This window comes from Mytilus galloprovincialis, chromosome 11 (genome assembly GCF_965363235.1).
Source record: "Mytilus galloprovincialis chromosome 11, xbMytGall1.hap1.1, whole genome shotgun sequence".
Classification (NCBI taxonomy): Eukaryota; Metazoa; Mollusca; class Bivalvia; order Mytilida; family Mytilidae; genus Mytilus; species Mytilus galloprovincialis.
This window is the reverse complement of record NC_134848.1, coordinates 53335916-53351900: the sequence shown is the minus strand read 5'-3', so window position 1 is coordinate 53351900 and position 15985 is coordinate 53335916. Positions and strand designations below refer to the sequence as shown.

At 31.3% G+C, this 15985-nt stretch overlaps 1 protein-coding gene and 1 long non-coding RNA gene across 5 annotated transcripts in view; one reads left to right on the top strand and one right to left on the bottom strand.

The window, feature by feature from the left end:
- The window catches only part of LOC143052378 (CD109 antigen-like), a 160107-nt gene that overhangs the window by 91170 nt on the left and 52952 nt on the right, over positions 1-15985 (bottom strand). The window contains exons 33-39 of one of the 4 annotated variants that reach the window (XM_076225383.1): positions 15100-15246; positions 14360-14425; positions 13883-13992; positions 12863-13010; positions 11823-11925; positions 11006-11093; positions 7735-7833 (exon numbers count right to left, since the gene is read on the bottom strand). The exons of 1 other annotated variant lie outside the window; for it this stretch is intronic. In XM_076225383.1, the coding sequence (XP_076081498.1) occupies positions 7830-7833; positions 11006-11093; positions 11823-11925; positions 12863-13010; positions 13883-13992; positions 14360-14425; positions 15100-15246 (666 nt within the window). In that variant the 3' untranslated portion in view covers positions 7735-7829. Of the gene's footprint in view, positions 1-7734; positions 7834-11005; positions 11094-11822; positions 11926-12862; positions 13011-13882; positions 13993-14359; positions 14426-15099; positions 15247-15985 lie in introns of those variants that run through there. 2 more of the 4 variants (XM_076225384.1, XM_076225386.1) reach the window with 2 other exon arrangements.
- LOC143052379 (uncharacterized) lies at positions 1289-10180 on the top strand. The gene is made up of 4 exons (XR_012971103.1): positions 1289-1480; positions 2768-2812; positions 3363-3557; positions 9863-10180. It is a non-coding gene; the product is annotated as an uncharacterized LOC143052379 (long non-coding RNA).

Genomic DNA, 15985 nt, shown 5'->3' with positions numbered 1-15985 from the left:
ATTCATGCTTTTTCTTAAAGAAGGTGTGTGTAGATATATATATATATATATGAAGAGCATCAACAAGTTGTGCAATTATTTTTTGTTTTTTCATAGTTTGAAGTTAAATATAATATGATAACATACATTCTTTAAGAAAGTATCAAGTTTTTAATCAAACAAAGGTCAAACATTGCAAACTTTTTAATGACATGATTTTTTAAAAATTTAATTACTTTTGACTTTATAAATATGTTAAATAAATGCATTTACTGAATCGTTAGAAAATTCCTGAATTAAAGTTTGATTATGCAATTTCAGTATTAGTTTCTTATAAAGTAATTATATTGTAGTTTAATAATTATTTTGCACATTGCAGAGAGTCTATGTTTTACATCAAATCGGTGTTACATATGCAATATATGTTTTGTTACTTTATTAAGGTAAAATTACAAATGTTATATTTAGGATAAAGTACTTTTTGTTTTCGATATTGACTCTATCACGGTAACATACCATGTGTTACTTATATAACTTTCTTGTTTTGATACTGACTTTATTGAACTAAAATAGCAGGTGGTCTCAATGATAAAAACTATCGGGAATTGAAAATAACTTTAAAAATGCTGATATAGAAAAATCGAACGAATGTTACACTTGATGGCACACGTAACTTTTTTTTAAATTTTATATCTATTATTACACGCTTTTCATATTTCTGCTTGAACATGTATACCGCAATGCAGAATATAATTGTAATATACTGAATATTACACAAAGCATTTTTTTACTTTTTACTCGCTTATCATAAGTTTAAAAGTCCTTTTCGGTCTTGGAAGGTTATTTTATGTCTTTGCTGTGTCGTTGTAGATGTAATTATTTGAATTGGCTTATCATCGGATAGATAATTCTTTAAAGACATATTTCAGCTTTCATTATATCTTCAGCATAAGTCCCGAAGACGATCACATTTGTTTATTTTAAGAGAGAAGAATTAAAGCAGACACTTTGATTTTATCAAGGTGTTGTCGCGGAGTCCATAGGCTTATTGTTATTTTTCATTTCTATTTTCAAAAATTTTTAACTTACTTTCGGCTTTTTGAGATATTTATTAAAGTCCTGTCGTTTGATTTTCACAATTTGGACCCAAAATATGAATCATACGATAACCTGTTATTTTTTCGCTCAATTGTTCTCTGTTCTCCGAATAGCAATCAAGACATTGGCAATGAAACCACAAGTCCATAATTGTTCCACAAACAATGTAGAAAGTTTGTACATTTTATTTGGTTTTATTTTTTTTTAGCTTTTCTCCTTAGAAAGCAGTACCTTTTTGGTCACTATTTATGGGTTACGTCACAATTTGAGTTGTAACACTAAATAGTGACTGAGCAGGTTTAACAAATACTTCTCGAGAAACATAAGGGCGACACATTGGAACAGCACTAGCCTAACAGTACTGCTTATAAATGAAGATTCTGTCCAAGGCCGGATTAGAAAGGTGAGCTTAACTAATTGTTACTACTGCGGATAACGAATTTTTAAAAGTTTATCGGTTTTTTTTTCGTACACTTGATGTTTAATTTCAACATACTTTAGATAACTCGATAAAAGACCTAAACTAACTTTTCAGAATAAAAAAGTCTATCCTTACAAACGACCTGTCCAAATTTTTTAATTTTTTGTTTTATTTATCACGACCAGTCGACTGATACTGACACTATCCGGGTGTACACCTCAGAAGAAAAATGAATAAATTACATAAAGATACTGTACTTATTATCAAGTCAACATTAAGAATCCAATTATAATCATATTTTTTTAACATTATTTTCAAGATAGGCAATTTTTTTTTCTTAATACAGAAAGCATTTCAAACGACTTTTAAATAGTTCATTATTTTATAATTATAAAACAAACAATTCATACAGATTTTGTATATCAAGAAAATAAATCTATAATTTTGCACCAAATACATTGTAGATTTTAATATAATGACGATTTAACAGTACAAGTTTGGAAGATAGACGCGAAGTTGTCACTTATCGTCCAGTGGCTAATATTTCATGAATCACGGTTCAGGACTATAAGCAAAACGCAATTATACGCTAAAATATTCGTTCCATTGCTGTGGTGTATCATATATACACATTGGGGGGGGGGGGGAGCAATGAATATTACCAGAGGAGAGGCGATGATTCAAAAGTTATTAAACGAGCACCAGCATATGGCAAATTATGAAGATCATCTTTTTTATTCATTTTCATTTTATTATTTTTGAGCGTTGCAAATTTTGAATGAAGGAAGTATTTGTGTTTTAATTTTTTCTTATTTTTATATAAGGGAAGAAGACACTGTCGTTGCATATAGGATAATTGTCCGAAATTCCACGACTATTTTTTTAAATATGTCAAAATAAAGGATCCCTAAAACGAGTCTTACGTAGGATTCGTCAAGCATACGTACCTTTCGTCAATTTGTAAGAAAGCTCTATTATGCATATTCAATGTTTCGATATGGACTGAGCTACACGTGAAAACGTTGGTTTAGATTGTCAAGGATTACACTACTTACAATACAAGAAGTGTTCCTTGATATGTTAAAAATCTGTACATTCTAAAACACTTAGTCCCAAGATTGAAAGTCTAAGATTATTTGCCAAAATAATATATGTTGCAATTTAACAAAAACGCAATTAACAATTTATAAATACAATTAGATTAAGCCCAACCTTTTTCATGTTATTTACCAAAAACACTAGGACATTAATATTTTTTGTGCTTTCAAGGTTTTGGAGACACGACAACGCAGTTCGCCAATAAACGTTACATCAGTAAGTGCTCATTTAATCTCTTCGTAATTTATAATAGTGTAATAGTTCTTCATTAAGGTGATCACTGTATATAAAATGTTTTATCCTTTGCTGTTTCATAAATGTATATATTTTTTTCTCGCTTTTATTCATATCTATTGTGGTTGAATTAAATGGTGTAAAACTATTTACGTATGCGAATATAAATAAAAGAAACCAAAGCGTGTTCACATATATATATTTTACTATACCGGCGTCACATATCAGCGTATAGCTCCGACGTACGCCGGGCGTGTTAAGAATTCATGTACGCTGCCAATTGTATCAAGGTGTTGTCGCGGAGTTCAAAGGCTTAATGTTATTTTTCATTTCTATTTTCAAAAATTTGTAACTTTACTGATTTTCACAATTTGGACCCAAAATATGAATCGTACGATAACCTGTTATTTTTTCGCTCATTTTTTCTTTGTTCTACGAATAGCGATCAAAACATTGGCAATGAAACCACAAGTCCATAATTATTCCACAAACAATGTCGAAAGTGTGTACATTTTATTTGTTTTTTTTTTAGCTTTTCTCCTTAGAAAGCAGTACCTTTGTGGTCACTATTTATGGGTTGCGTCACAATTTGAGTTGTAACACTAAATAGTGATTGAACAGGTTTCACAAATACCTCTCGAGAAACAGAAGGGCGACACATTGGAACAGCACTAGCCTAACAGTACTGCTTATAAATGAAGATTCTGTCTAAGGCCGGAATAGAAAGGTGAGCTTAACTAATTGTTACTACTGCGGATAACGAAATTTTTTTTTCGTACACTTGATGTTTATTTTCAACATATTTTAGATAACTCGATAAAAGACCTAAACTAATTTTTCAGAATAAAAAAGTCTATCGTTGCATGAACCAAAAAAACTCGCGTGTTTCTGCTTAACAAAAAAGCAATGCACCGCACGATTTCGTGAGTGAAAAGGAAATTAGATATTTACTCGGTGTACTCGCGCATGTCAATAACGAACTGTTCAAATTTTTTTTTTATTTATCACGACCAGTCGACTGATACTGACACTATCCGGGTGTACACATCAAAAGAAAAATGTATAAATTACATGAGGATACAGTACCTATTATCAAGTCAACATTAAGAATCCAATTCTAATCATATTTTTTTAACATTATTTTCAAGATTTTCAAGAGTTTTTTTTTATCTTTATACAGAATAAAATTGGAAAGGAAATGGGGAATGTGTCAAAGCGATAACAACCCGACCATAGAGCAGACAACATATTTCAAACGACTTTTAGATTGTTCATAATTCAATAATTATAAAATAAACAATTTTTTCTGAGCTAATTAAGTAACACATTCATAAAGTTATGCACCGACTATACGGTATCAATATGTTCTAAATGCATAAGTCATAGAAAAGAAGTAATCACTACCATTAATAGATACATGTATTAAACATGTTAAAGACAATGTTATTTACATAGAGAGACCACATGTTTTAAAATCAATAATATATAGCTTGCTGTTTGGTGTGAGTCAGGGCTCCATGTTGAAGGTCGACCTGCATATATATTGTGACGTATAACTGTTTACTTTTTTACAGATCTTGACTTGCATGGATAATTTTCAAATTGCCATTCATACCATATATTCTTATTTGTATTTCTAAACTATAACCTGATATCTTCAGTTCAAAATGTTAGAGCCTTATATTGATTAAGAATAATACTTTACAATGTACATGATGTTACATTGTTCATCAGTGTAGAATAAAAAGAAAAACCACAAAAACACTGAACTACGAGTAAAATTCAAAACGGAAAGTCCATAATCAAATGGCAAATTCAAATGATAAAACACATCAAACGGATGGACAGCAACTGATCAGTGTAGAATCTGCACCTTTATTTTTGTATTGCTTTCCATAAAATTATAAGAGACAATGCGGAATTTTTCAACATCGTTAGGAAGCACACATTCGTTGTTGTGTGTAACAAAAATGGCATAGTTTTTTTTCGTTTATAATCATTTCACAAAGAAACAAACACAACATAACCCAATGCACGACTAAAATATGGATATCAGATAACCATTACTCTAATTATATCTAAAGAAAAGATAAATAGTCCCTATTTCAAACGATGAAAAGCTGCAAGTTTGTTTAAATTTTTTTCAAATTGATAACAGGCCTTGAAGACCCATCTTTCTTAGGAACTAAGAAAATATTGGAAATAAACTGATTCTCAAATGATTCAACTTTTTTAATAGCCCCTTTAGCTATCAATTTTTTGACATCTGAAATGATTTCATCCTTTTGTAAAGGGAAATGTATTTTATGCTAAATGATAAACTTTGTGGCACAACATTAAGATCAATGTTATGACCATTTCTATTGTATCTAATACCAATAGATCATTAGCAGTTTTTTCCCAAACATAATAATTAAGTTCTCTACTGTATACACTGGTATATAGGAACTGGTTGAGAATTTTGACCACATTGAGATCCTCTGTTCCCTGTTGGAAAACCTCTCCCTCTCATTGAGGGAATTACCATGCGCTCTGTCGACCGACATAGCCCCACGAATTAAAAGACTAATATTGGTATCTCCTGCTGGGAGGAATATAATTGTTAGACCTGGAATCTTCGAAAGGAATCTAGGATCTGCTATACGAATCTTGGTGTAATCACCAAGTTCCTTCATTTGCTCCATGCAATGAGAACCATAAAAGTGATGAATCAACAGAAACATCAGAATTGCAAATTGGTTTGAACATATTGAATCTGACAATAAATTCTTTGTATTATCAAGATCTTATGGCTCATTCTTACAACAAAGATTATCCAACTGAACAATGGGGCTGACAGTCAACCCCTTAACAATGTAACGCTGGGTTTCTGTATCTTTAAAACCACAGTGTGAGCCTGTCTATGCAGTGACGTTCAGATGTATTTATTTACCATAGGCACACTAAGATTTTCGCAGTTCTCAGGACGAAAGTATTTTCCCTCCATCAACTTGCTACTGTCCTGATTTAATTTTCACTGACATGGCAGTATTAACAGTCTAAGAAAGTACAGAAGAAACTTAAGACCCAATTTTATCCTTTTGTAATAAATTTTGGGATTTCCCAAGCAAAATCATGATTAAACTGTCAAACAGCAGGCTCAGATACTGGGACCATTAATCACAATAAGAGAAGCCCTAAAGGCACCTGAAACCCCTAATACAGAATCAAAAGAAGTATCAATTCATTTGGGCCTGGACTATTATCAGCCATGGCACAAACCCCAGAAGGGGGTACATGCACTATATCATCAAAGTGATCCAGATCAAAATCAAGAACTTAATCTTCATCAAATTAAGCCTCTAATGGCACCATAGGACTGATAGAGAATACAACAGTAGGGTTATCTACAACCTTTGCTTGAGTGGAAGGTAGAGAAACAGTCTCACACCTCGTAGTTCTTACAGGCTTTAATTATAAAACCATCTAAATAAGATGAGTTAATGTATCAATAGGCATGCCCATTGTAAATCTCAACAGGACTATCTCCTTTGGAGAAAAATTTCTTTGGAAAAAAAGTAGCACTGGACTTTACGACTTTCTTTTGACAGGTTTTGATGTTTTGTCATATGCAATGATAGTGGCTTTTATAAATATATCAGTGTTTTTAACTGTTTCAGAAGAAGGTTTATTCAAACTACGTCTAGTTTTTCCATAAAATCTTTTTTTGATTTTATCAACAACCCAGAGGTCATGAATATCATAGCTGCAATGATCCTCATTTGTATCAAAATCTTTCAACATCTTTCAAAAGCTATACATCTGCATTATCAAATTCAGCCATTGTAATAAAATGATACCTGTACAGGTAAAACACGTATAAATTCTGAAGAGTACACACGACCTTCAGGTAAAACAAAATCTACCCATTCAAAAAACAGAAGTAAGTTAATAAAGTAACAAATGTGCCGTGCAATGTAGGCAAACACTTTAATGAAAAAAAAACTACATCGTAGTCAAGGCATTTTTAATCCATTTCCACCAACACTTGTCATACATCGTAGACAAGAAATTATTATTTCTAATTAACATAAGCACTTGTCTTGAATCATAGACAAGATAAATGTAATTTTAGTAACCTTCCAATTTACAAGTTGGAATAGGTACTTATAAACTAGGGTCAAGGTCACTGGTCATCTATGGTCTGGTGGGTATAGTTTGTTTATTTAAACGGATATATTACATGTAAGCTTCACCCCTCATAGAAGTTAAGCTAATTCATTACTTCAGACCGAAAGGCGAAATATGAATAAGAATAGACACGAAGCAGATGAGAAAGCATAAGACAGAACGAGTCAGACACAAGCAGTGTAGACCTTAATTATAACCAAGGTAGAAAAAAATTAGTTCAATAAAAAAACAGTTTGTAAGTTAGTAACTCCAGATCGAACAGTACAGGAAATTTTTGTCTTTTATAACATACGTCTTAATATGTTTTTATGATCATGTTGTAGTATAAAATATGTAGCAAGTCTTGCAAATTATGTTTTTTAAAAGGAATAAACAGTAATTTGCCTTATTTTTATGCTTTGTGTCGATCTGAAGACTTGAAACCTTTGCGAATGATTTATACAGTTTGTTCACATGTTGTACTGACACACCACTGTCTCAGGTTAGGGGATGATTGACAGCCAACCAACGGTTGTGTAAAAACGAAGTATTAATTGTTGATTCGTTTTCATATAGACAAGGTGTGATAATAAAATTTGCACATTTGGTATGCGGAAAGAACGCATATTTACCAAAAGAAGGCGTATAACATTTCATCTATAAAGCAACAAAATTCTGCCGAGGCAATATGGTTATGTCATACTAGTACGCCTTTTAGCCAAGTAACAAACAAGTTTTTTTGGTAAGAGTTGTGCAAATTTTAATATTTAATCATTTTTTATAAAACCCTAAGAAATCAATTAAGCCAGTTTCATTGTTTGTGTTTGAGGTCAGCTTCGTCTTTGTCAATTCATCTGAAAAACAGCAGAATAACACAACATTATATTGACTGAATAGACATTGGTTGATCAGTGTCGGACTACTTTAAATTAATATATACAATAAAGATACAAAGTGTATTGTGAAGGAAGAAAGTAATACTATGTCACGTATACCTTGTATATGAATACATATTTTCCGTATTTAACAAACATACAATACTTTGATATTTAACCCTAATGACATTATATTGCAAATTTGCTTTTTGCCTTGAAAATAAGTATATATCACGCGGTAGTCTGCAAGTATTTCTTGGAAGTTAAAACAGGTTTTCTGTATATTTGGTTGACCGAAAACTGAATATGTAAGGGATATAAGCCGATATCAGTCCATTCTGTAAAATATTGAACAGGTCTGAGGCTTATATCTTACTTAAAACATTGGTTAACACGTCCAAAAAGGTCAAACAAAAGAAAAAGCAAGCAAAGATTTATTTTCATCAAGAATGAAAATTGTTTTGTGAATGAACTTTCTTTACATCAAAAAAATTCGTACATGTTGACCCCTTTGAACAGTAGCTCAACTTTAAAAAAAATAGACAAAAAGAAAGTTCAACATGTACTGCTAAACGGAGAATAAGGCACAGGGTATGCGTATAATGATTTTTTCGTGCGCAAGGATTACTCACATTTCCGCTCATAGCCATAGTTTCCGTGAACACTTTTACATGGGTTTTGTGTTTCAAAAATGATAAAGTAAATAAAGTATATTTATAATGCAAAAAACGAAGAAAGCGATATTATTGATTGTGATGTTTCTAACTTTGGATTAAAATCAAATGTGTATACAGAATCTATTATGATACATTATTTCAATGTGGATTACAAAGAGGACATAGTCAAAACAGATAATAATGGCAAGTTTTATATATTTTATATTTCAAAAATGTAGTCCTCTGCTATTAGGTGTTTTGTTTCCTCTTAGTTTTTATTTTTACTAGGTGAATGAGAAAAAAAAATAGCATATACAGACAGTTTCTTGTTGAACCATATCGAGTGCACCGTAGTCGTTTTATCTCAAATTTATTATTAATATGAACAAATGAAGAGAAACAACATGCAATCTGTTATATTCTTCTGTTGAAATTTTCAAGAGACTGTTATTGTTTACCCAAACGGTACAACCTGAACCCCCCCCCTTTTCCCCCCTTTTCTGTGTTTTTTTTTTCTTTCCGCAAGGTCGTGTCGCTCTTTTTTCGTTTATTTGTGTATAGAGTCCCTTGTGTTTTTTAAATGTTACTAAAACGTAATTTTGTCTCGATTTTCTTTTGAAAATAAATCTTTTATAAAACTAGGAATGCGAACAAAGTGGGAATCGGACACACGATTGATTTGTGTGACAGATAAAATGCGGTAATATCTTCCTTTATTCCGCTTCCCATATTCATCGTCGTTCATAAGCGAAGTGTTGCATTATATTCATATTTAAGCAATTATATCTGACTAAAAAAAACCAACAAATTGTAAATCAACGCCGAAACCTGAAAATTATAAAACTGTTATTGTCCCCAAGCTCATGAAAAACCCTTAACAAACCGTTTCCCAAATGATATCGGATATGTTCCTTACGTCGTAACTACAATCCCCTTCCCTTTCATGAATGTGACTTACCGAATTATACTATTTACCGGATTTGTTATCTCATAAACAACACGACAGGTGCCACATGTGGAGCAGGATCTGCTTACCCTTCCGGAGCACCTGATATAACCCCTAGTTTTTGGTGGGGTTCGTGTTGTTTATTCTTTGTTTTTTTATGTTGTGTCATGTGTGCTATTGTTTGTCTGTATGTCCTTTTTATTTTTAGCCATTGCGTTGTCAGTTTGTTTTCGATTTGTGAGTTTGACTTCCCTCTGGTATCTTTCGTCCTTCTTTTATAAAGGAAGTTCTAGATTCGCATTTTGTACACAGGATAAGGTTTAGGTTGTTCATGACCCTTGCATTGCGGCATGATCTATCACATTTTAGAAGCATTATTTAATTGCTTTTTTGATTTTTATTGTAGTTGAAAATGATGTTAGGAAGAATAATAGCTACACCAGAGGCCAAGTTTGATTACCTAAAAACAGACGAGAATAAATCTTTTGAAAAAAAGAAATTCATAAAAGCAACAAAAACAAGACTTACAACGAGCATAATCAACTTATTGACTTGGTGCTAAAAGAGACAACCCAAAAACATGAGAAAAATGGCTGTGATATAAGTATTGGTAGTTTTAAAAATCAATTTGAAAGGGATTTTTCTCCTCCAGAAACCGTTTTGACGAGTGACAAAAGTATTGTATTGGAATGCTACTTTATTAAAATGGTTGTTTTATTGTCATTTGTTCTTTTGTTGTATTTTTGATTACATGATGAAAATAATTTGGGTAATTAATAGTTTTTTTTTTATTTCAGTGATTGAACTATCATTTACCTGTAAGAATCATTTACGCTACCTTTAGCTGTCCAATACTTTTAGGGGAAAGAGGAGGTATATTCTTAAAAATATTGAACAGCTAAAGGTAGCATAATGGTTTCTATCAGGTAGATGATAGTTCAATCACTGAAATAAAGAACGGATAAAACAATAGAATGACGTCACAACAATGTTTTACGTAAAGATAAAACTACAAAGTGTAGTTTATTGTTTTATATATTCGTTCGTATAAACTTTCCACTAACACACTACTCGATTACACAGTTCATGACTACCCTATTCTGATAGAATCTTACTGAGTGGTAACTTTTTTTTTGTGTAGAAAACTCGAAATAATACCAAAGACGTGAACAACTTATACATTTAGAAATCGCACGCTACGCTTTTTCCCATTACACAATTGCGCATTGAACGAAGGACAATGAGTAATCATTCACTACCATTTTCTACATAAGACAATGCCTGTATCAAGTCAGGAATATGATAGTTGTTTTCCTTTCGTTCTATGTGTTTTAGCTTTTGATTTTGCCATTTGTTTAGGAACTTTTTAAAATTTCCTTCGGAGATGAGTTTTCTGATTTTACTTTCTACTGCACAAAACACCATTTCTCATTTCACATTTCCAAATAGACCACCTTCGTTTCATCAAAATGTTTCACTTTTCATTGGATGTGTGGTTAAAAAAATCATTTCTGATATTGACCCTACAATCAAATACCTATATACTTACTGTCTACAGTGTTTGCATTCTTTACAAATGTCACAAATGTTAGACTTCTGTAGGACACCAGATTGGTAAAACGTCGTAAACTGGAGTTCTAAATTTAATAATGCTTAATTTACATTACTTGTATATATATTTAAAAATAATATAGATTTAGTTGTGATGTAGCTCATACATTGACTTTGTAGACAAATAAGTAATGATAACGTAAATATTGAAAGTATCTATAATCATACCTTGATGTTTTATTCACATAACGGCTGGTGGCACAAACTATTGTCTTGTTTGAAAGAAAAGTTTAAGTGGAAAAATGCTTAATTTTTAGTGAATGAGAAAAGCCTGGATTCATGGCGTGCGGAGATTGGAAACCTAGTTACGTCAACAGGATACGAACAAAAAAAATCAACGTTCTAAATATTCACTAGATGACACAAAAAACAAGTCTGCTGTAAAAATGGTAAATAATTGAAAATTTAGAAAATTTAAAGGATATTTTCTTGGTGAAAATTATTCTAGAATTAATGCTTTATCAATAGTTGATAAAATTTAACTTTGTATTCACAGTGATTATTATTCAAAGTTACAATACACTAGATTAACATTCATCAATCAGTTGTTTTCGGTCAGAATCTAACAAAAAAAGTTCTAGAGAAAATACTCAAATTCTATAAACTTTATTAAACCCGATAAGTATTAAACTTGATTGGCATGCAAACCTTTTTGCATCGGCTATAATTTTCTCCTCTCAGAGTTAAACACCATTACTGAAGACCATATTGATATAATGTCATAAGTTGAATAATTTATCAATGTGTATACGTACCAGGTTTATAGTAGTCGTAAACTCTGACCACAGATGGTTTCGTTTTTGCCACCAATCCTGTACGAACGGCTTTCAATTTGATGCAGACTGGATAACCTGATATCTATAAAACAAGGTTATAATGTAAGAAATATGTAAGTTTTGTTAAATAGTTCGAAAATGGTAGAAAAAAAACAAAAAAATACTATTATATCGTCATTTATGCAGGGTGGATGTAGCTTCAGAACAAATAATAATTGATCATCTAAATCATAAGACCTTTTCATACATAATATTTCAAATTGGACTGCAAGTATATGTTTCATAAATCGATTTGAGGGCGTAAACAAAACTTGCACTACGACTCGCCTGCTCATGAGAACCATATATAATTGACAGGTCGAATGCATACTATCTAAATAACTGCACTGACTTCCATGCAATAGAGCAATTAACACTTCATTATTCACTAGTCCGCATTGCCAAAAAAAGGATTAGAATTATTTAGGAACACTATGGAAAAAAGTAAAAATGATACATACATGTACATATATTAAGAATTAGACTTTAAAAAATTTAATAAATATACTATATTAAATTTCACATACGATTTTACACAAGCAATCTCAATGAAAAAAAAATAGGTTTTCTGATTGAAACTTTTCCTGTAGAACATATATGTTTTAGATCTATACTTATACAAATATAATTGTATGTTTTTTTATTCACTCTCGACAAAGGATAACTCCTCAAAGGAAATGACTGTTTTCATAGCGACAAAAGCGCATAATCCTCATTATATTTTACCTAAGTATGCTTCAATTCTCGTATCAAATTTGCAAAAAAAAGTATGATATTCAGCATGACTTTTTTAATCGCACATTTCTAATTAAAACAATAATGTTCTTATAGTCTGAAAGGATTTCAATCACAGTTTCCATTAAATGAAAATCTTCAAAATTCATCTCGATTGCTTTTCCAACAAGATAACGCACTCAACTTTAAACTGGCCACATCCATCCTTATTTTTAACGATTTAAAGTAGTGAAACTATAAATTACCTTATCAAAATAAAGTATAAGTTTCCTATTCTCCACCTCAATCTTCTTAAGGGTTGGAACATGAGTAATGTTATCAGGCTTTGCTTGAAATCCAGTCGGAATTCCAATTTCTAAAATAGCCATTCCACTTTTCCCTCGTCTAAGCCATCTGTGAAACATATAATAAAATTTACTACCTGATGACACAAGTACAGATGATCATGAGTTTTTTTTCTTTAAGTTGCTGTGTCATTAAGGTAATAGTATACCTTCCTTTCTCGATGTTTTTATTTTAAGATATAAATTTTAAATATTTGAAATAAAATGCAGGTGTAATCAAACATTTTCGACATAAGGAAATGCCTTTTACAAATCAGAAATATGACCGTTGTTTTCCAACCGTGTAATGTGGTTGATGAGGATGACAATGTCATATGATAAGGGTCTTTCCAAGTATTGGAGTTATTTTTCTTTTTCTATCTGTTTTTGGTTTCGTTTTTTTAATATTGTTGAATTTGTTTTCTGCGCGTCTTTTTATTGCAATTTATTGCATGAACAGTCATTGCTTTGGCTTGTCAAGTACGCTTGATAATATCTTTACTACTCATACAGAGTATTTGAGGTATTCTGAACATATTGTGTACCGGTGCTTTTGTTTTAATGCTAGTTATTGTGGTTTATGGATTCGAACAAAAGCTAACTATTGTAATTTTGATTAACCTAATGAATCGAAACAAACTTTTTTTATGTTATCCTTTAATCAAACTTGAAAACAATACTATATAACGTCATGTGTTCGAAGTGTTTTTTTCTGGTTTTGTCTTAAACATATTCAACCCGAACGATCAAAGCCAAACAATTGAAAGCCAAGGATGTGTAAATTAAGGCCGAAACATCTAAATGTGTTCTTTCGGAACATAATGCATTTAAATGCATGGCTTTACAGTTGGTAAAAAATGGTAACGTTTTTGAAAGAACTATTTATTCTATTCATTAACCAAATATTTTTTTCAAACGAATTATTTATATCTCCATACATACTTTACACACGTATTTGTCTCTAATAAGACAAAGGTTTCCTGATCAATATTTACAGACACGTGAAACGCCTGGGTACCATGACTCTGTTCAATGTTGTAATAAACAGCTACCTGGATATAATAATAATAACACATGGTTGGTAGTGATACACGTATATACAGTGTAACCTGCATTATCCGACACCTGCGTATTCAAACATTCTGGTATAAACGACGCGTTTTCATTGTCCCAAAATATGTCTGACCTTGAAGACAAAATTGATTTTTCCGACACCTTGCTTAATCCGACATTTTGTCTGGTCCCCCAGTGTGTTGGGTTAGATTGTACATTGTAAACTGACATCGGCATAAAAGATTAGATTTATAATTAAGATTTGTTTTAGTTTTGTAACTATCAAACTATTTAATGATTATAACTCAAGAATCAAATACATTTTCAGTACAATATTCTAAGGAGTATAACTATAATGGATATTACCTCTGCAAGAGCGGTTCCCTCTCCCGTGGCCTCAATCAGTACTTTTTGTGGATATGGCTTTGGTAACTTAAGAATAAAACCACGTTGACTTAAAATAATATGTGCCGTAAATATTTAATCAATAATGTATTAAATATTAACAGAAATCTATTAATTAAATGTATTAGATATTTTTATTATTCATGTTTAAACTTGAATATTAAAAGGGATTGATTAGTGTTGTATGTTTTAGCTTCTTTTTTAAAAGGACATGCAGTGGTTGTCTGCTAATATTTACGAAATGTTTCCTAATTTGTTTTGCTGAATGTAATTTTTCAGAGTTCATTCAATTAACCTGTCAATTTTGCATTTAAGTGCTGCGATACAAAACTTATCCCACATGTGAAGTTTTACAGTCAGCCGAAAACATCATTGCATTGAAAGTTCAACTATAACTGATGCAGCGTACATGTGTGATTAAAAAAAGTTAAATCATAAAAAATTATTGAACTCCGAGGAAAATGCAAACCGGTAAGTCCCTAAGCAAATGGCAAAATCAACATTATCAAAAGCTCAAACACATGAATTGAAAGTCATATTCTTGACTTGGAACAGGCATTTTCTTAGGTAGAAAATGGTGTAATGAACCTGATTTTATAGCTAGCTAAACCTCTCACTTGTATAACAGTACCATCAAATTCCATTATAATGACAAAAAGATTGAATCTTGGGTTTCACGTCTGAATAGGTAAACTGCTTACCTCAATAGTCTGCAAAACCATAGCATTTGTAGAATCAACCGTAAATTGTTTGGAGAATTGTCCAGATGTGATTGAAATTAACATATCTTTATGCAGCGAACTATACAATCCAAACTCAGTAATTGCCTCTAATGCAACTACTGTATCCTAAAATGATAGAAACATGACAAGAAATACTGAGCATAAAATTAGGCATGAAATGGGAATGTGTCAAGGAAACAACAACCAAATCAAAGAGAAAAACACAGCCAAGGCCACTAAAGTGTCTTTAACATTGTGAGATATTACCACTAGTGGCGAAAAAACAAAAATTTGTATTAGTTAACCATTTAGAGAAGGTCATATTACATTTTTATTTTTATTCTTATTTCAAAACGCAATTGCTACGATGCAAAACAATTATTGATTTTTCACAAAACGCTTTATTGTAAATTTTATACTGACAGTGCATATTATACTTTGACTATTATGATCATTGTATTTCTAGAACAGAAAGAAGCTTTTCAAAATATGTGACTTTTATGAAAAGTAGTTGTATTCCTTATCCGCTCTGTCCAAAATTGTTTCACAAATTTCTTTTAACAACTTTCTCACAAAATGATATGCAAGTTGTGCAAAATTCATTGCTTCCTACCTCATTTTTTGGAGTGTTGCTTTACAAAAACTATTTCTCCATTTTTGTTCTTTGTAAATTGAAAACGTACATTCTTTGAATATCAATTGGTTAATTTTATCAAAAAAAACCACAACAATATGGATTTATACATATGATGAAAAACGTCCGTCTGAATGTGATTGGCCTAAAATTTAAATTTTTTTTTTTTTTTGCGTTTACTACGAAAAATACATTATACAGACAACATATTAGATTATATCACACTACCAA